The sequence below is a fragment of the Lactuca saligna genome, chromosome 3 (genome assembly GCF_052625555.1).
Source record: "Lactuca saligna cultivar CGN05327 chromosome 3, ASM5262555v1, whole genome shotgun sequence".
NCBI classification, from domain to species: domain Eukaryota; kingdom Viridiplantae; phylum Streptophyta; class Magnoliopsida; order Asterales; family Asteraceae; genus Lactuca; species Lactuca saligna.
Genome location: NC_136419.1, coordinates 182,205,903 through 182,227,628, shown reverse-complemented (window position 1 = coordinate 182,227,628; position 21,726 = coordinate 182,205,903). Strand labels below are relative to the sequence as shown.

The following is a 21,726-nucleotide window of genomic DNA, read 5'->3' as shown; positions in this document are numbered from 1 at the left end:
TTATATATTGATTGGTCCAGAATTGTTCTCGCATTCTCAACCTTTTAGGTGTTCTTATTTGATCATTTCCCTATATATATATATATATATATATATATATATATATATATATATATATATATATATATATATATATATATATATATATAATGTTCTTACACCTTTACAATAGATATCTTTTTTATTTTTATTTGCCATTTGCAGCTTTTAGCTTTTTATCAATAAAATTATTAAATTCAATTAAAAAAAAAGATTGGACCTGTAGCAACGTGCGGAGGCAAAAAACTACTCACAAAATCACTACTTAAAATGTAAAATGTACTACTTCTTTCTATATTCATGGTCCCTACATTTTTGTGAATTATTCAAAAACATCCATCATACAAAAATAATCTCTAAACTCTTCTGAACTTTCAAAAATAATCTCTAAACTCTTCTGAACTTTTGATAAATCAAAATGCTCATTTCTTTTAAACTTTTACTATTTTTGGAAACAATGATATACACATGAAAAACACACGTAAGAACCCGCAGCAAAGCACGGGCTCAAATACTAGTTGATAAACAAACTTTATGCTGGGTTTTGGTATCTATACATTCTCAAACTCAAAAACAAAGGAAGCAACAGTTTTGGGCAGTTGTCAATGGTAAAATGTTGCAGGGAGGTGAGGTGTTGGAGTCCCAATGAAAGTGAGTTCAATTTCTCAAAAGTAGCAAGACGAGTTGCTAAAGTCATACAACTTCCGATAAAAGTCAAAATTACATCGCAAAGAGTACAAATCGTTGTGACTTCAACATCGTGAAAGAGCAGATGGTCTCCCATGCATGTTTTTGTTCTGTTTCCGGTCAAAATCTCAAACACAGAGACTGCAGAATAAATCAAAATCAATAGATGGTAATGTGCTTAGTTAGTATTACTCATAGTTTATATGGATCATTGAATAAAAAACATAAAAATAACATTTTTAAATGGATAAGGAATCGGTAGCTATCAGGAAATACATTAGTTAAAAAAAAAAAAAAAACTCATGTGTAAAGCGATTCATCATTTGTACATTTTTATTTAATTATTGGTACAAAGATTACAAAATCTAAATCAAACAACTTCAATGAATAATACAAACTCTATGATGAATCGTAGTTCAAATTTTATTTTAGAATTTCGAATCAGCTGTTTTACTTAAAAAATGAAGTATTTACATTTGTTAACCATTTTGACTTATTTTGGAATTCATGGTGGGCTTTCCATGTACACAACTTCAATCATATCGAAGAACTAGAAAACAAAAAAAGAAGCAATTGCATATCCATGTTAGCAACCATATATTGGGTTGCAAAAAATATGTTTTATTATATACATGCTTATATTGATAAAAGATTTGCATTCTGTTGATTGAAAGAAAACGAAATCAATTATTATATTTATAACATATCAAAGGTGGAGGGAGAAGCATACCTTCAGATTAAGTTTTTAACTCCTCAGGATATGTCAATGCAGGGAATACGTGAGACGCGGGGCCAGTAGGAGCCTCTTTTACTACTCATTTCTTTCAGATTTGGGCATCCCCTTATTTCCAAACTCAAAAGTGAAGGCAGCAACATTTCTGGTAGATCTATTGCCTTAGGGCATTCAATAATTGAGAGATGCTGGAGGGAGGTGAGGTGTTGGAGTCCCTTTGAAACTGATTCCACTTTCTCAAATTCGATTACGCGAAGCTCAGTAAGAGATGAAGGAAGAAGATGGGACAACTGACTGATATTACTCACATCTTCCGATTGTCCACCTATTAAAGTCAGGTCGTCAAGTGAGGCTGGAAAAGCCTGTGGGCCCCACTTTGAAATGGGCTTCTTCAACTTCCCTATAGTAAGTCCACACAATTTTGGAGGCCAAAGCCCACCAGAAAAGGAAGCATCCATACTCTCACAATATACTATTGCCAGACTTATTAACACATTGAGTTTTGGCAACTCATGGTCAGGAAATGACTCCAAATTTGGACAATTGCTTATTTCGAGTTCGGTGAGATGATTGAAGGAACTCAATTCAGTGATTGATTTTAGATTTGGCCAATCAGTTACGAATACAGATTCAAGCATGAGTATGTTTGAGTTGATCAGAGGCTCCTCTCGTCCTCCTACCAACTCCTTTTCCAATAATTTATTACAATTCTCGATGGTAAGCGACTTGAGGCTTTTTGGACAGCTGCAATGCTCCAAGCTATCACAATCCATTACAGATAAGCTTGTCAGAGATGTTAGGTTGCTCCCACAATTATCCTCCTCCTCTTTCTCTCCTAAACTCACCAAATTTGAACAATTCCATACATCCAACTTCCTTAGATTCACAAGATACTTACTTACTTCTGCTTCTGATTCCCACAAGTATCTTATTTCGTTGCAACTTGTAATACATACTTCTTCAACTGCCCCAAGATACTCTATAACACCTCCCCACACCTGATCATTAAGTCCTTTAATAGAAGTTATATTCAAAATCGTGATCGATAAAGCTACACAAACCAAACTTCTTAACACCTCATGACCACAACCAACTATTTTCAGAACCCTCAATGAAGGCAGTGATTCAACTGAGACTCTAACCAAATTAGGGCAACTTTCAATACAAAGCTTTTGAAGGCATGGAAACGTTGTATCGACAACCCCACCACTGGTTGACCATGCCTCCCACCCAACCATATCTCGAAAAGTTAGATTTTCAAGTGACGGGAATGCAAAACCAGTCCCAAGCAACTCCGGACCTACAGCTTGTACATCATCCATCCCAGCAATATACAACTCCTTAAGTAATGGTAAATGCCCAAGTGGAGGTAGAGATGTACACTTTTTACAACCAATTATTGAGACACAAGTCAACCGACCAAAAGAGGGACCCCCAACCCAAATTGGAAACTCTATACCTCCATATGACACAATTTCGAGGCTTTTTAGATTATCACTACAAGGCTTTAGTGCATTAAGCACCTCCTTTTCAAGTGTTTCTTTTCTAGAACCATCAAATACATCACTCCATTCCAACTCTAACTCACTTAGCCTCTTTTCAGATAAGTTCGCTTTCTGTGCATGCATTGAGCCTCTCACTTTTTCCAGCCCCTTAATGGAAATTCTCCCTTGGAGATCCTTTGAATCTTTAAGATCGCTGATTGAAAATCCATCGTCTCCTTCAATAACGATCCCATAAAGAGTTTGTAGGCTTTTCAACTCAAGAACCCCTAACGGCATCTTCTTCAACTCTGGAGTATCTCTCATGTCAAAATGCCGCAAATTTTTAAGCTTTGAGAAGTTCCCGGGCAACTTTTCCAAACTCTTACAGCCAGAAACAATTAACATCTGTAAATTGTAAAGGTTGCAGACACTATCCGGTAAATGTGTGATTTGAGTTCGAGATAAATTAAGATACCGCAAGTGCTTCAAACTGCCAATCGATTCAGGCACCTCGCTTATGCTAAGATAACGCAAACTGAGGACCCTTAACAATGGAAACTCTTGCAGTAAGTCATCCAGGACCTTGTTTGATAAGTAAAATGTTGTCCAGTTTTCTATCACCCCAAAAGACAGTGCTAAGAATGTTCTCAAACTTTTAGCTCCTTTGAGTGCCTCGAACCTTTTCTGAACCATATAATTCTCACAAACAAATGACATATGGCGGTGCTTTTCCAAAGCCTCCTGATGAAGTTCCTTCTTCATCTCAATGTCAAACCTTGAAAAAAAATCTCCAGCAACAGATGTGGCCAAGTCATTCATCAAGTCATGCATCACAAACAACGATTTGTCTTCTGGGGCATGTTGAAAAAATGACCTCGACAACAACTCGTCAAAACCTTCACGACCCAAGCGTTCCACTGACTTGCTTGTGCTTGATTGGCGCAAAAACCCTTCTGCCATCCACAACAGAATCAACTCCTCCTTATCAAACACATGGTCTTTTGGGAACAAGGAGCAGTATGCAAACAACCGCTTCAAAGAGCCAGAGAGATCATTATAGCTTAGTCTAAGAGCCGGTGCAATTTCATCTACCTTTTCTAACCCCCATATCTCACTATTCAACACCTCCTTCCATTCTTCTTTGTCTGTTTTTGTCCTTAACAACCTCCCAAGTGCAATCAAAGCTAATGGTAAACCGCCACATTTTTCAATAATACCATCACCATATGGTTTTAGTGTCAGATGTGACTCAAAGTTACTTTTACCTAAGGCATGTTGACAAAATAACGATAGAGCATTGTCATGTGACAAAACCGAAACATGGTAAGGTTGATTGTAACCCAGTTGGGTTAGCAACGACAGCTTCCGGGTTGTCATGATAATCTTACTTCCAGGTGCCCCTGCAAGAAATGGGCGTTCTAGAATTTCCCAATCGGCATAGCTTTCACTCCAAACATCATCAAGAACGAGAAGAAATCGTTTCCTTGAGATCTTCTCTTTCAAAGCAACTTGAAGCAGATTTAAATCCTTAAATTCTCGGTTTCCACCGTCTATTGACTGGAATATAGTTCTGCTTATACTAAAAATATCAAACTCATCTGAAACACAAACCCATGCTTTGAGTTCAAAGTGATCATTCCCTTGCATTTCGTCATACAGAAGTCTAGCTAGAGTGGTTTTACCTATGCCACCCATACCAACTATTGGGACGATGCTGAAGTTCTTATCACATGGTTCATCACCCAATAGTTGGTGGAGCAACGCATCCTTATCACCTTCACGCCCAACAATGCTAGATGCGTCTATCAAAGAGGTCTCTAATCTTCTATTCACATGTTTTGGGCTTTCTCCTATCACACTTAAACCGAGACTATTTTTTTCCTCTACTAATCCTTCTAATTGGGTTGTAATATAATCTAACTTCCCATGTATCCTAGTACGTAGTAAGAAATTTGTGCAGCGTATTGGGATTAGCTTTCTTACCTTGCTGGTGCTGAACTCTCGGCGCATGGCTTCTGTTGCTAGATCGTCCAGTAGGTCGTCTATATCATAAGCCAAATGTTGGAGACCATTTAGCCATTCTTTAACAGCTTCATCACTTATTTCCTTCTTAGAAGCATCATTAAGAAGAGCTTTGATCTGAATTAATGACCTCTTCAATTTCTTGAGCTGGGAATCGATTCCCTTGGAGCGAGCAAGCTTCTTCAGGGTTTCTGATGCCAGCTTTTCAAACAACACCGTTAAGAAGGCAGAAAGAACGATTTCAGCCATTGCTTATGATAAGTGCAGAGAATATAGTAGAGATGGGGATGAAATGGATCCACAGAACTACTGATCTTATTGTTGTTTATACTAGAGATTGGATTTGCATCACGGAAAGAATCATTTTTATTGATCTTTTTTTCTATAGAAAATTCAACTATATGCAGGACACGTAAAGGACCACTTGTTCTTAAATTTTCGAATATTAGATTTAGTATTAAAAGGGATTTACTAAAGTTTCCATATAAAATGAATATATTCGGAATTATTTCTTCCAATACAAAATTGCGAAAAATAGCAACACTAACTTTTAACCGATAGGAATTGCTTTTACCTTGAATAGCAAATCCGGCTGAGTAAATCCTGCCACCCTACCATTTTCCAGCAAACAAATGTGAAATCCAAAACCGGCAATGAAACCTACAAAAGCAGAATAAAGAAACCGGTCACGACCTTAACTCAGTTCAAAAGTCAGAAAACTGAACGCTAAAAGAAGACCGAATAAGAATCCACAAATCGAATAACCAATCAGAGAGGGGGGGGGGGGGGGGGGTAACGATGATCGCTTGGGTTTGGGTTTCGTGTGTGAAGACTGAATAGGAACATAGGAATCGACAGGAAGATGAGATTGATCACCGGCGAGGTTTTCAGGGGTCGAGAAAGCAGGGTCGAATCCCCTGTGGAGCGATGGAAACTAACCGGGTTGGTTTTACGAGATGTAGAAACAAAGGAGTAAAAAACATTCTTTTAGAATAAGGGTAAATTACATGGTCCCGTGATTTGGATAGATTGGTGTTTGATTCCTCACTTTTGTTTTTAATTTTCACCGTTCTTATTATATATTTTTGTTGCGTTTCCTAACCGAATTAAAATGATTATATTACATTTTATTAATCTTTTGTTTTATTTCTTTTAGTTCTAATATTTATTTATTTATTATCAAAAAATTAATAATTTACAACACTTTAATGCTAAAGTGCAAACATCCTTTTCCACCTTAAATATCACGCACACGTTACCTCGATTGTATAAAGCTCCGTGAAACAAAAATGACAGACTTAAACTAAACAAAAATGACAGATTTAAACTAAACCAGTTACAATCTCTTTATCTCTCTTATCTAAGTTACTAAACCCTAAATAACTTTACATAGGCTACCACCCCTCCAACACATATGAAAGTGTATACTAAGATTTGGCTTTTTTTCCTTTGAGGAATCAACACGATTGTGAATATGAACAATTATTTTCCCTGAATCAGATTACACGACGGAGCCAATAGTTCCGACCACAACAAACCAGTAATAGTATGTAACAAAGTACCAACTCAAGAACTTCACATATTCCCAACATCAACATTTCATTCACTATGAAACAGTTGGTTTTCATCATACAAATATAAAAGAAACATCTCACTAAAATCACACTCAAAACCCTCAGATGATTACAAGGAATCAAAAACTACACCTAAATGTGTTTATACAGAAACCCTAATATGAAAACCCTCTTCTGAAGACGGAGAGAATATACGAGAGAATATGAACTAGAAAAATCTTGAGTTATGACTGAAATAAGCTTCACCTGCACTTTAAATACCCGGGGCAAGATACAACCCATGGATAGCCCATGGATCAAGTTCGGGTTAGCAACCCGCGAACATATTCCATCTACATACACAAACATACATATGCAACCCCTACAACTAATATAACTTAACACAATATACTCTGCATCACAATCTAATTACACAAATGATAAGTTTGTAATTATTGCAATACTTTTAACACCCCTTCTCAAACTTATCATTTGAGACAATAAAACATCACTTACTTGCAAACATACTTAAAATACCAAGCCTTTTGATAAAAAGTCATGTTGTAAAGAAGCTAAAGACTTAGTTAGAATATCTACATTTTGATTAGATGAATCAATTTTAACAATTTTTAAAATTCCATTTTCAATCTTTTCTCTAATGAAATGAACATCTATTTCAAAATGTTTTGTTTTCTCATGAAAAACTGTATTTAATGCTAACTTGATAGCTGATTCATTATCACAAAACAATTTAACAGGAGTTAATCCTCTATAACCAAGATCATTCATACTTTTTAAAATCCACAACACCTCACGTGTAACAGAACCCAAGGCATGGTATTCAGACTTAGTTGAAGATCTAGTTAATGTGCTTTATTTCTTACTTTTCCAAGAAACAAGAAAATTACCTAAATACACCACATAACCTGATACAAACCTTGTAGTTGACAGGCACTTAGCCAAATCAGCATCCATAAACCAACAATATCAAAAGAATTTGATTTAGAGAACAAAATACCTTTCCCAAGACAATCTTTTAAGTACCTTAGTAATCTAAAAGCAAAATTTAGATGAGACTTTCGAGGCTTATGCATAAATTGACTTAAAACTTGAACAACATAGCTTATATTAGGTCTAGTTATAGTAAGATAAATCAATATTCCTATAAGTTTATGGAACTCAGTAATATTACCAACATACTCAGAATTATCATCACAATCTCTACTAAAAACAAAATTTACCTCAATTAGGATTAATTTTCCTTTTTACGTTTATTGATAGCAATCAAATACATATAGGTAAAATACAACAACTATCCTAAGATAGATGAAATTAAATAAAGAAACATAATCTAATATATTTTTAAGTTATATCGCTAATACCCCCCGTCAAGCTGATCGGTGGCGGGCCAACGTGAAGCTTGGTTCGAAAACGTTCAAACAGTGGTCTCACAAGACTTTTGGTGAAAATGTCGGCGAGTTGAAGATGTGTAGGAATGAACTTGGTATTAAGCTGAATAGAGGCAACAAGTTCGCGAACAAAATGGTAGTCAATGTCAATGTGCTTAGCCCGGTTGTGAGAGATAGGGTTGTGAGTGAGAAATAAGGCGCTTTTGTTATCACAGAGAAGAGTGGGAACTGTGGTTGGCAAGGCATGAAGTTCGCGTAATAAGTGTGCCACCCAAATGATTTCGGAGGCAGTGTTTGTCATGGCACGATACTTGGATTCGCAGGTTGAACGGGAAACGGTAGGTTGCTTTTTAGCACTCTAAGAAACTAGATTCCCGCCAAGAAAAATAGAGTAGCCATAAGTAAACCGACGAGTTTCAATACACCGTGCCCAATCGGAATCAGAATAGTTAACAACAGATGAGGTTTGAGGTCTTATAAAGTGAAGCCCATAAGAAATAGTACCTTTAACATAACGTAAAATTCGTTTGACAGCTAATGATCAGTTATTGGTGTTTGAAGAAATTGACTCACTTCATTTACAGCAAAAGAGATATCAGGTCGTGTGACGGTTAGTTATTGCAAAGCACCAACAAGTGATCGATACAGAGTAGGATCTGAGTATGGAGTGCCATGAATGACCAAATAATCTGTAGCGGATAAGGGTGTGGTTGTGGGTTTGGAATCTAAAAGACCGGCACGAGTGAGAATGTCATGAGCATATTTGGCTTGTGTGAGGAAAAGACCATGAGCGGTATAAGTTACTTCCAAGCCAAGAAAGCAGTTTAGTTTGCCAATATCCTTAGTAGCAAATTCATTGTTTAGATGAGTAATGAAGTTACTAATAAGATGAGTGTCGTTACCTGTAAGGATGATGTCGTCGACATAAACAAGGAGATAGAGTAACGTAGTGTCTCGTTTGAAAATAAATAAAGATGTGTCAGCCCGACTGCACAAGAAACCAAGATCAAGTAAAAAGGCATTGATGCATTGAAACCATGCGCGCGGGGCTTGCTTAAGACCATATAGAGTCTTTTTAAGGCGACATACATGCAATAGAAATTGTTCATCGATAAATCTAGGGGGTTGTTCCACGATAGCCTTTATAAATGGTATTATACCTGATAAAAATACATGGAGCACTACGAGGAGCCAACTTGTGAGGTGAATAATCTTGTAAATATGGGAAAACTCTACAACCAAACACCCGAAAAACATTATAATTAAGGACCATGGAGTAGAGGAGCTCAAAAGGACTCTTATGGTGAAGAAGCTTTGTGGGAAGTCGATTAATGATGTAGATAGCCAACGTGAAAACATCCAACTAAAAAGATGCTGAATCGTCTGCATTAAAAAGCATGTCAAGACCGGTTTCGATAATGTGATGTTGTTTGCGTTCGACCCTTCTATTTTGTTGTGGAGTGTACGGAAAAGAAACCCGGTGGTGTGTTCCGTTTGCAACAAAAATTTGACTAACACGATCATTGATAAATTTCATACCCCCGTTACTCTGAAACGTTTTGACTTTGCAAGGAAATTGTGTTTGCACAAATGTGATGAAATTGATGAGAATTTGAGAAAATTCTGATTTGCGTTTCAATGGATAGAACCAAGTGAACCTGGAAAAGTCATCAATAAAGGCTGCATAATATAGATATCTATCTGTGGATTCAACCGGAGATGGTCCCCATAAGTCACAATGAATACGATCAAGAACATGCAATGAGTGTTTAAAGTTATCTTCAAAAGGTACGCGTTTATTTTTAGAAAGTTGATAAGAAGAACAAATTCTCGGGGTAGGTAAAATAGATGTAATAGATAAAGAACCCGATTTTTCCAATAAAGTGACAGTATCAAAAGTTACATGCCCTAATCTATTATGCCAAAGTTCAAATGAGGCACTAGTCCTCTTATTTTTCAAAGCAGCTAAAAACGCCTTATTCCCTTGCTCAAGAATGTAAAGTCCTTCTTCACATTGACCGCTTGCTATTATATCCTTGGCTCTTTGATTCTGAATGGAAAAATAGTTATTAGAAAGAATAACATCCACAGGAGAATCATTTGTTAATTTACTAATGGAAAGGAGATTCTTGGTAATATGAAACACCATAAGAACATCTAAAAGTGCAAGATCATTAGAAATAGATGAGTTACCAATACCCGAGATATGTAAAGTATTACTGTTTCCAACAACAACTTTTTCCTGACCAGTATAAGTAGATGAGTTGTCCAAGTTTGATGGAGAATTCGGGTTTGTGGTGAACTTTGATTGAAAAGCATGGACCATATTTGCATCGATGGAAGGATCAGGTTTGGCATAAGAGGCGAGATCAGGGCAATGTGAAGCATAGTGACCATTTTTGCGACATAATTGACAGTGTGGGGGACGGCAACCACGACCTCTACCGCCCAAATAACCTCCTCTACATTGAGAGCCACGTCCATGGGGGCTGTGAGAAGAAGATCGACGTAAGTTAGGAGTGGATGCGTTGGCCGAGAACGCAACAGGTATAGCAGCAACAGTGGTGTGAATGGAAGTCATGAAAAGTTCATGACTTTCAGCATAAGACAACAGGTTGCAGAATGATGGGGCGGGTTTGATAGCCCGCTGGGAAGTGGAAAAAGTCTCAAAAGCAGATCCAATTCTACAAAGAAACCAATGCATTTTGTCAGACTCCTCAACAGGATGCCCAACAACAGAAAATTGATCACAAATAATTTTAAACTTTCTTCCAAATTCAGAAACAGGAGAGCTATCATTGTGAATTTGACACAGGGAGTCACGGAGAGATTGGACATGATCCATTAAATTGTGACTGTAGGCTTGCTCGAGTGCTCACCATATCGCATGAGAGGTGGAGAGATTGAGGGTTCCAGGCATAACTTCTTCAGTCAAGTAGGATTGAATGATCAGTAACCCCCATTGATCAACATTAATCCATGATTGATGGGAGGGGTTAGAGACAGACTTGTCGTCAACTTCATGGGTCGAGGATGGGAAAAGGTTGGTTTCATCGACATGGGTTAAAAGGTTTTGATAAGCCAGCAAGGGTCGAATCTGATTTCTCCACAAGAGGTAGTTTGTTAATGTGAGTTTAATGGTGAGCAGATGTAGGATGGTTGCAAGAGGCAATTCAATAGTTGAGGATGAGGCCATCAGATCAGAAGGAAATAAAAAGGAGAAGAAGAGAAGAGACAATGGGTAGGGTTAGAACCTGTCTGATACCATGTCAAGATTAATTTTCCTTTTTATGTTTATTGATAGCAATCAAATACATATATAGGTACAATACAACAACTGTCCTAAGATATATGAAATTAAATAAAGCAACATAATCTAATATATTTTTAAGTTATATCGCTAATAAACTCCAAAGGTGTTTTAACAGGTTTACATCCTAACATTCCAAACTCATGTAAAAGTTCCAAACAATAATTTCTCTGATTTAAACAAACACCATTATTTGCAGGTAAAACTTCAATTCCCAAAAAATATTTTAACAAACCTAAATATTTTATTCTAAATCGAGACTTAAGGAACAATTTGACATTTTCAATTTCTATACTACAATTCTAGTCAAGATTATATCATATACATAAACTAATAAAATAACAGTAGTGTTATTTTTGGATCTGAAAAATAATGAATAATCAGTTACACTTTGAATAAAACCCAAACTAGATAAAGAAGAACATAATTTTTTATTCCATTTTCTTGGAGCCTGTTTTAGTCCATATAATGACTTTAGAAGTTTACACACCCTAGCATCATTTTTAGTATGATACCCTTCATGTAAAGTCATATAAACATCCTTAATTAAATCACCATACAAAAATGCATCATTAACATCAAGTTGGTATAGAGGCCAAGAATTATTTATAGTAATACATATAACAATTCTGAGTGTAACAATTTTAGCATCTGGAGAAAAAGTCTCCTCATAATCTATACCTTCTCTTTTATTATACCCTTTTGCAACATGTCTAGCCTTATATATATATATATATATATATATATATATATATATATATATATATATATCAACCTCACCATTTAATCTATATTTAATCTTATAAATCCAAAGACAACCAATTGTCTTTCTATCTATAGGAAGATCAACTATATCCATTGTATGATTTTTGTATAAGGCTTTCATTTCATCATTCATTGCTTTGATCCAATTAGGATCAAATGAAGCTTTAGAATAAGTTTTAGGTTCATAAGTTTTATTAAGGATAGACACAAAACATCTACTCTCATTAGTTAAAAATAATAATAATTCACAAACCTTTCTAAACCATATTTATGAGAACTTTCAACAACAAAGTCATTAAATCTAACTGGTAAACGTACATTCCTACCAGATCGAGTGACTCCTAGCAAGTGACCATCAGAAGGATTATTTGGTTCTAAACTACTATCCTCACCCACAGTAGATGAGGCAGGAACATCCACATCAATCTCAGACACATGTGCCTCGTCACTCTGGTTGCTGACCTCACTAGAGGGGGTCTCAACCAGATTGCGGACTACTCCAGCACCATCAGATTGAGGGTTACTCCTAAATCACTTATACTAATGTTTTTTTTCAAGATAACTAGATATTACAGGCTCATCACAGGAAAATGGGTAACTTGGGTCAGCTGAAAAACTAGATTTATCACCAAATGAAGACCTAAGCTTGAATGGAAATACTGATTCATAAAATTTTACATCCCTGGAAACAAAAACAAGATTATATTCAAGACTTAAAACATTGTAACCTTTTTGTTTAGAAGAATATCCAAGAAAAACACATTTTTCTGCACATTCAGAAAATTTATCCAAATTGTTCAGTTTTGTCGCAAAACAAAGACACCCAAAAACAAGAAGTTTATTAAAACTAGGAAAAGATTCATACACAAGTTCATAAGGAGAAGCTCCATTGAAAACTGAAGTGGGTGTTCTATTGATTAAAAAAACTGAAGTTAAAATAGCATCACCCCAAAACCTTAATGACAATCCAAACTGAAACATTAAAGACCTTGCAACATTCAAGATATGCCTATTTTTCTTTCCACAACCCCATTTTGTTAAGGTGTGTCAACACATGAAGTCTGATGAATAACAACTTTAATTTGAAAAAAGGACTTCATATTATGATTTAAAAACTCAGTACCATTATCAGACCTTACCTATTTAATTTTATCTTCAAATTTATTGAACAAAATATTAAAGAAGGCAGTAACACAATTAAATACTTCATTTTTAGATTTTAACAAATATACTCAAGTTGCCCTAGTGAAATCGTCCACTATAGTAAGAAAAAACCTAAATCCTTCTGAAGTGATCACCCTATAAGGACCCCACACATCTAGATGAATTAGTTCACCTAAGCAATAGGAGACATGTTGACTAGATGAAAAAGAATTCCTTGTTTTTTTGGCCTTGTAGCAAACTTCACAAGGAGGTAAAGACTCATTACCAAAGTTATGTTTTGTTTTTAAAGAGTTTAGGGCTTGATCAGATGGATGATCAAGTATATTATGCCATGTTAACTTAGAAACATAACACACAATAGAGATATAACTAAAAGAATTACTTGAAGATACACTATCTACATAATAGATACCTCTAGATTCACTACCATTCCCCACCATCTCCTTTAACTGTAAATCCTAAAATTTTCAACTATGTTCATTAAAAACAACGTCACACTTACTATCTTTACACACTTTGTGAAAAGATAACAAATTAACATCGAATTCAGGAACCGCAAAAACATCAAGAAGATTCAGATTATGCATCCATAGTATCATATAAAAGAGATTCATATGCTATCACATGTTGATTAGCTCCTGAATCACCAATCCATTTATTACAATTAAAAGTTGAATTACAAGCATTGAACAAGCAAGTACCTGCCATATTAGCATTGACAAATGCTTCCTCATTGCATTGTTTTGCACCAATCAGATTAAGAAACTTGGCATACTAATCCTTAGTAAGTTGATGAAACTCATATTCTCCAGATTCAGATGATCTAGAAGCAACAACATATGAGCATTGAAGTTTTTAATTTGATTATTTTGATTTACTTCATTTCTAGGTTTAAAGTCTTTGGGATAGCCAATTATTTTATAGCACTTTTCAATAGTATGCCCTTTTAAACCACAATTCTTACACTGTACAACCAGACCCTTGCTTTTATTACTAGAATTACCAGAAGAGAATCTATTATTAAATTTACTATTAAAAGCACTGGGTTAACTCTTGGAAACAGGCTGAGAGTCATTAGACAGAGACCCATTTATTTGAAGAGATTCTTCATGAGATATTATAGAAAAAGCAGTTTTGACATTATGAAGAGGATTCATAAGAAGTACATGACTTTTAACTTGGTTATATGACTCATCCAGACCACTAAGAAATTGCATGAGTTTCATCAATTTAGCATGATCATTAAGTTTAAAAGCAGCCTCACAAGTACGCTTTGCAAGACTAGTTAAACCATCAAATTCTTTCCATAAAGCATCCAACTTATTAAAGTAATCAGAAAAAGAAATACCATTTTGTTTTAGAGAATTAATTTGTTGATGTACATTAAAAAAATGACCCATCAACTTTATTGTATGTTTCAAACAAATTGTCCCAAATTTCTTAAGCATTCTCAGAATATGACTGGTATATATAGAGTCACTAATGGAAGATAACATCCAAGAAAAAATTAGAACATTAGCCCTTTCCCGTTTAGACACTTTGTTAGTTTCAACAAATTCGATTTTAAATGTACCATCAACAAACCCTAATTTGTTTCTAGCTTTAAGGGCCCTAGACATAGACCTCCTCCGTATACGAAATTTTTCATTACCAGTTAGTTTAACAGTAACAATGGTTGTCATAGCATTATCAGAAGGATGAACGTAGAGAGGTTCATCAAAATTAATTGCATCGTCCTTTCCACTTCCTCTTGGATAATCATTAGGACCAGCCATAGAAACAGGAAAGAACTATAAACCACAAATAACACCCATAGAACAAAGGAACAAATACAATCAAACAACTATATTGATGTACAGATGGTCACCACGTTTGTTAGGGCCCAAGGCAACAAATATAGAATCAAGAAACAAATCAACAAGAACAAATACTAAATCAGAGATTCAAAGAAAATAAGAAAAGTACACAAATATGTATCTAGTTTACACAAGACATCAGGATCTCCCACGGCTAAACTAAGGAATAGTGGAGAAGGGAACTAAAAACGCTCACAGAGGTCCAAATCAATTTTCGTAGACTAGAGATAACCGCTCACCTCCCTTAGGATTGTTCCCTGAAAGAGTTATTTTAGACTAATTAAAATTCGTTCCCTGACAGAGTTACTTTGACAAATGGGACTAAGTGAGTAGACCAGAGGATGAACCGCTTATACCGAGTGCAAACCATAGATCCTTCAGGATCAGAAGATTTTCCACCAGAAGTGCAAGATCAAAAAACAAAAAACTCGCATCAACTAGTTTCTTAAGTAAAAAACAAGATCTAAAAGATCTAGAGAACACAAAACAAAAGATCTAACAAGATTAGTTTCAAAAATCACAAAAAGAACAAATAAAAGCGGAATAAAGAACAACGCGTACATACATGTATGAAACCTTCAACAGATCGTCATCGAACACAAGTGAAGCCACACAATGGCTCTGATACCATGTAACAAAGTATGTGTTGGATTAGGTGTCTAAGACCATAACTATAATTGGTATGTACTTGACCCGATACAAGCATGGTCCATTTGGGTTGCAACTCTCTGGAACAATTTGATAGGATGGATATTTGAGAAAAAGGATATTATGATTTATTAATATATTATAAGTATAATATATTAATTGAGAAATCATTTTATTTATTATTGATCAAGAATTAATTTGGAATTAATTTAGTGATCAAAAGAGACTAATTAAATTGACGGGGACTGATTATGTAAATCAGTGAGACATATGGTTTGGGCTAATGATCCATGGTTAATTTGTAATGGGCTAAGATTATGTGAAAGTCCATGAAGTATTAGTCCATATAAGTTATGGACCATAAGCCGAAGTGTAGGAATTAGGTTTTGCTTATAACTCTTGGAATTCTACACTATATATGTATTCCTCTAAAGCCAAAAATCATGCACTATGTGTTCCTAGAAGCCTTAGAAAATTTTTGTGTCTCCAAACCTCTCTCTCAAGCTCCTCCTCTTGTTCTTGGTTTGTTGTAAGACATTTGAGGCATCACACTTGTGGTGCTAGGCTCTTGGAAGACCAATATCTACAAGCTACAATTAAGAGGTATTCTTCTAACTTACTTTTATGAATCATATGTCAAATTGTATGCTAGTTGTATGCTTCATGCTTTATATAATTTTTGTTGCATGTATAACTAGAGAAAACTTTGATCCAAAGCTATTAGGGTTGTATGTGCACCATATGAGTGTTATAGTACCTAAAACCCAACAGTGGTATCAGAGCCATGGGTAGTTTTCTATTATATTTATGCCTTGGTAATTGTTCAAAGCTGAAAAAATCATTTTTTTGGACTCTGCCTGATTACCACGAGGTGGTCAAAATTACCACGAGGTGGTGACTGTTCAGTGGGCAAAATTTTCAGTTTTTTGGCCAAGTTTTGGATTAGGATCATTACCAAAACTTTTTTTTACTAATAAAAATCATTTTTTATATGGTAATGATTATCCCATCCAATTAAAATATAATTTTCAAAATTTGAAGATAATTGTTAGTTTATATGATAAGCAAATTACTTGTAAATTGTTGAATTAATATTATATTGCCTTACGAATTAAGTTATATCAATGATAAATTATATGATAATCTTATTAGTTAAAATTGATCTAAATGTTATTTGAAGAGTTCCATAACTTGTCCTCAAGTTATCGAACATGAAAAGTCTCACTCATAAAAAACTTTAACACATAAGTTATGGAGATCAAAAGTTTTGGAGAGTTACAAATTCGCCACCAAAGTGTTGCAACTCAAAAGTTTTTTAAGGAGTTACAAAAAATGTCATCAAATTTGGAACTCAAAAGGTTTTAAAGAGTTATGGAATTCAAAAGTTTTCAAGAGTTACAAAACTTTCCCTCAAGTTTTGGTATTTGAAAGTCTCAAATTATGAAACATTGAATTCTAAAACTCTTGGGTTCATAACTTAAAAATTAATTAAATAGTTTTAATTTTGAATTTTGTTTAGAACCTTGATACTTTTAAATTAATCAAATTACCCCGTTTTGGACTTTATTAATAGTTAATTAAATGCTTAATTAAAAGAGTATTATTAAACCCATAATCATATGATTTAAGTTTAATTAAATTAATAGTATAATTTATTAATAGGTTAAATCATCTAGTATTTTAAATGTGTAAAATACACCCTTATACTATATAATATTAAAAGTCTAGTATATTATATATGTATAATTAAAAAGTCAATCTTACCGTTAGTAGACCTCATTCACGAAGCCAATTTATAAGGGGGTATAAGAAAACTGCCTATAAAATGGCAGTTGAATGGGTGTCCACTCTCACCCACGGTTTCCTTGATTGGTGGAGGATCGTTAGTCGAACGGGTTTGACATGACATTTAAATCCTCATTAAAAGTATAATGAAACATAAAGTAACTAAACATTTTTTAAATTCCTAATCTTAGTTACTTAGGAAAAATGTGAATTTGATGGTAACACATGAAATTGCACATTGCACCTTATTAGTCGTTAGTAGAGTGTGTGTGGTTAACCGGCACACTAATATGGGACTAATGAAGGACGGCAATGGGTAGCTCGTAGTTTGTCGTAGATCAATGGAGCGTGTGTGGTTAACTGACACATTGATTAGGTGATAAATGACTTCAAGAGTACCAAGATAATTTGCATGGTTATTTACACCTTGTTTGTGATCCTAGACATCCTAGCCACAAACTTGTAGGGCATAATCAAGATTCAACATGCCATTGAAAAAGTTTAATGAATCTCAAAGAATCTAGGAATTTCAATTCATTTAAAACCTAATGCTCTTTTTGGTTTTTCATGGTAGAAATTGGTAAATCGTCATTTACTTACCTTCAAATATTTAACAATTTGGATTACGGCATCCCTCTTACGAATTGTAGAATATTGTGTTGGGTCCTAGCCTTAATATTTCATTTGTTGAATCATGAAAGTGACCCTCTTGAACTTTAGCTACCGTAACCAAATCAGATACCACAACCAATCCAACACCCTCAGTCATTTCTCCAATAAGCAACCGCAATCAGAGGTTTTTGTTACCGTAGTCAATTTAGCTAGATTACTTTACTTGTCTTATTGTAATTCACTCTATTGTCCAGTATGCCTTGCATGACTACTATAGAGTCGTAATCTAGTGTTCTTCATGAGTCTCTATAAATAAGAGCTCATTCTCCTGCATTCCATACAAATGACTTACAATCTATTCTGAATACATTACTCCAAAGTTATCTTCTCTATTTCTCGATCTTTCTAATCTTCACTTCTTACTCTCAATTGTTACTAGAACATAACTGATTATAGCCTCTCTCCGGAGCAAGTCTTTATGACTTAATCACTAAGTTTGATTTTCCTTATTAACTCGGTTTGAATGCATTCCTTGTTATGAATCAACTTATGTGTATACTTGATACAATACAACAATTGTTGTAATTTCTATTCCTTTACATTTCCCCAACTAACTCTCTAACTAGTTAACTCTAACTTATCAATATTATTGTTGAGCTTTTAGATCCTTTGAGATTAACTATTCTGCAATCTACTTGTTCTAACATTTTATTCAAGTGTGTCACCAAGTTTTTCTCTCAACAATTGGTATTAGAGCCATTGTGGTTGCTTTTTGGAAAACGGAACTTTGATTTTTCAAAGGGCCTTCTATACCACTAAAGCTCATTTATTCAAACAAAAAAAAAAACAATTTCAGATAGCACAATCGTAATCTCTGAATGTTTCCAACAGTGTTGGTGGTTCTAACCGAGCCCCAATGTTGGTAGCAAATGAATATCATCACTGGTCACAAAGAATGGAAAGATACTTGAGAAGACTTGGTAGAGATGTATGGCGATCCGTAGAAGAAGGACCACATGTTCCAGTCCTTACACCAGTCCAAACTGACGGTGCTACAACCAGGCTAAGAGGAGGTCAACCAGCCATGAACCGTCCCACCAAGGATGATCTCGATAAAATGGAAAATGATGTTGTTGCTTTTTATGAGATCTCCTACGGAGTTGCTCCTAACAACTTCGATATTATCATAAATTGCAAATCAGCAAAAGAGATCTGGGATGTTCTCAAGAACCTGTACGAAGGCTCAGAACAAGCACAAGACAAGAAGCTTACTACCACACTCAATGAGTTCAACAACTTCAAAGCTCATACTGGCAAAAGTTTGGAAGACTCCTTCAAAAGGTTCAACCTGATAGTCACCAAGTTATCAAATGCGGGAACCATCCGCAGTAACCATGAAACCAATCTTTAGTTTCTTAATGGTTTGGGAAGACATTGGACGTCTGCTAAGATGATAGTCCAAAGCGATAGAAAGATTCACTCTTTGTCACTCTACAAGCTCTATGGAGAGCTGCAAGCACAAGAATCTACCGTACTCAAAAACTGTGCTGACTCCGGAGGACCACTTGCTCTCATAGCACAAGCTCCACCACAGTCACCTTACTCTTCCTCGTATGACAGACCACCGCAATCATATGAAGTTGATTCAGAGTATGATGATGAAGAAGAATTTCAGAAGGCTATTTCTCTGGTTAGCCAAAAGTTCAACCGTCTACCACCTCCTTCCTTCCGCAAGAATCAACAGTTCAACAAAGCTCCATTCAACTGTAACTTCGGTTCCCAGAATAACCACTCTCGATATTACAAAAGTTCCCATCCACCACCGCAATCTCAGAATAATCAGCCAAAGGAGGTACCGCAGTCTCCTCAAACCACTGACTTCGGTACTCCTTCAGAAGACAAGACTAATGTTGTAATTTGTCACAAATGCAACAAAGAGAATCACTTTGCAAGAGATTGTAAGGCCAATGTAGTAAAAGACAGATCATTCTACCTCAGAATGGTTCAAGAGTTGGAAGACAAGGAAAAGGGAAGGGATTATGTGGCCCATGTCAAAAGAGACCATCAAGTTTGGTCATCCAGAGACGAAGATGAAGCCATCAGCATTGTCAAAGGAAAAGGGAAAATTTGTATGTTGGCCACTACGGATGATGATGGGTCTACAATGCTGAACAAGAACTACTACTACATGGAAAAGGATGGAACTCTAAGCATCGTCGAATAGGTAAAACTCATGATATAAACTCTAAATTATAGCATGCATGACTGTCAGCCCTACATAGATGATCTTAATGACACTTGTGCTGCCGTCCTTACAGACTATAATAAAGCCTTAGATGAGAAGAACATTGCGTCCCAAGAGATGTTCCACGTATGAGGACAACTGGATAACAAAAGACTTAAGATGGCTATGTTAGAGAAGGACATAGAGTTATAAAAAGATGCAAGAATGTTAAGTGAAACCCAATTAGAGATAGCTTTGAACCAGAGAGATTTATCTCAGACAGAAATTGTACGCTTGAATCTATTAATTGAAAATTTGTTTAATGAAAGTGAAGCTATTGAAAATTTGGTAAACAATGGAACCGTCGACAATACATACAATTGGGGTTGGTTGAATGGATATCCTACCGCAATGGATTCCTCACCCCGGTTCAACAAAGATAGACTGTATGTCCCTCCAAACCGAGAATTTCATTTCCCAGTTAATGACAAGACCTTTCCCAAAGATATCAAAACTCACTTCGGTAGACTGCACAATCTAAGCAATAATTGTGTCATTGAGGAAATTGTGCCTGAGGGTTCGGGTCACACATGTGATCAAATTCCTATTTGTGGCACCGTTTATCCAAATTCTCAAACTTCATCCGTAGTTGATGAAGAGATTATTGTTGAGGGCCCCGAAGTTTCAAAAGACTCCCCATCTCTATCCTCGGACCGCAGTGCCTCTCACTGTAGTCAAATGTCCCACAAATGTCCCACCGAAGTCCTAATTCTGACTTACTTTGCAGTTGTCAAATCATCCCTACCGCAATCATCAGTTCAAGGAACTGTAACTCTTCAGCCAATATTTCATGAATTACCCATAGAAAACTTTGAAGTAGGTCAGTGCTCTCAAATCCCAGAATCTTCAAGTTCAGATGACTCAATCCCACATTTTCAAAATCATTCTAAAAATTCCAGGAAACCGCAGTTGAACAACAATGACTGCGGTTCATGAAAATCTTTGGCCAAAAGGGCCTTCAAAGAGGAAATTAGATCTCCAGGCACAAACAGACAAACTTTTTCAAAAAAACAAGAAGCATCTTAAATTTCCAAAGTCCAAGAGTCCAGAAAAATTTGTTTTGTCACACTATTTTTCAAAAAACTCTCCCATCGAGAAAAAGAACAAAGAGGAAAGTTCAGTTTCAAAAGTCATTCCTATCACTTCTAACACAACCCAAAAGAGTGTTAAGTCTTTTCAAAACTATTTTTTTCAGTTCTATTCCTCAAATGATCCTAAATGGAAAGGTATTTTACCCACTCCACCACTTTTAAAGTCACGTCAAAATTTCAACAAATGGAAGGGTATTTTACCAAATCCACCTAAAAGGACTCAAAGATTTACACGTGCTAAACCTCGATCAAAACAAAATTTTCAGAAACCAAACAACACTCAT

The 21,726-nt window shown here is 35.5% G+C and overlaps 2 protein-coding genes across 3 annotated transcripts; both read right to left on the bottom strand.

The window, feature by feature from the left end:
* Positions 1-442: 442 nt before the first annotated feature.
* LOC145037581 (putative disease resistance RPP13-like protein 1) lies at positions 443-5,635 on the bottom strand. 2 transcript variants are annotated; one of them, XM_078986273.1, is made up of 3 exons: positions 5,540-5,635; positions 1,457-5,166; positions 443-867 (listed from the first exon to the last, which is right to left on the bottom strand). In XM_078986273.1, exon 2 carries the CDS (start codon positions 4,951-4,953, stop codon positions 1,480-1,482), a length of 3,474 nt encoding a protein of 1,157 aa, XP_078842399.1. In that variant the 5' UTR covers positions 4,954-5,166; positions 5,540-5,635; the 3' UTR covers positions 443-867; positions 1,457-1,479. The 2 variants fall into 2 exon arrangements, with proteins under 2 accessions (XP_078842399.1, XP_078842398.1); XM_078986272.1 differs by lacking the exon at positions 5,540-5,635 and having other exon boundaries at positions 1,457-5,394.
* Positions 5,636-14,212: 8,577 nt separating this feature from the next.
* On the bottom strand, positions 14,213-14,941 carry LOC145036226 (uncharacterized). The gene has a single exon (XM_078984687.1). The coding sequence runs from the start codon at positions 14,939-14,941 to the stop codon at positions 14,213-14,215; it is 729 nt and encodes a 242-aa protein (XP_078840813.1).
* Between the last annotated feature and the right edge of the window lie 6,785 nt (positions 14,942-21,726).

Excerpts from the sequence above, each read along its gene's own strand:
- LOC145037581 (XM_078986272.1), bottom strand. The coding sequence starts at position 5,214 with ATGGCTGAAATCGTTCTTTCTGCCTTCTTAACGGTGTTGTTTGAAAAG.
- LOC145036226 (XM_078984687.1), bottom strand. The coding sequence starts at position 14,941 with ATGGCTGGTCCTAATGATTATCCAAGAGGAAGTGGAAAGGACGATGCA.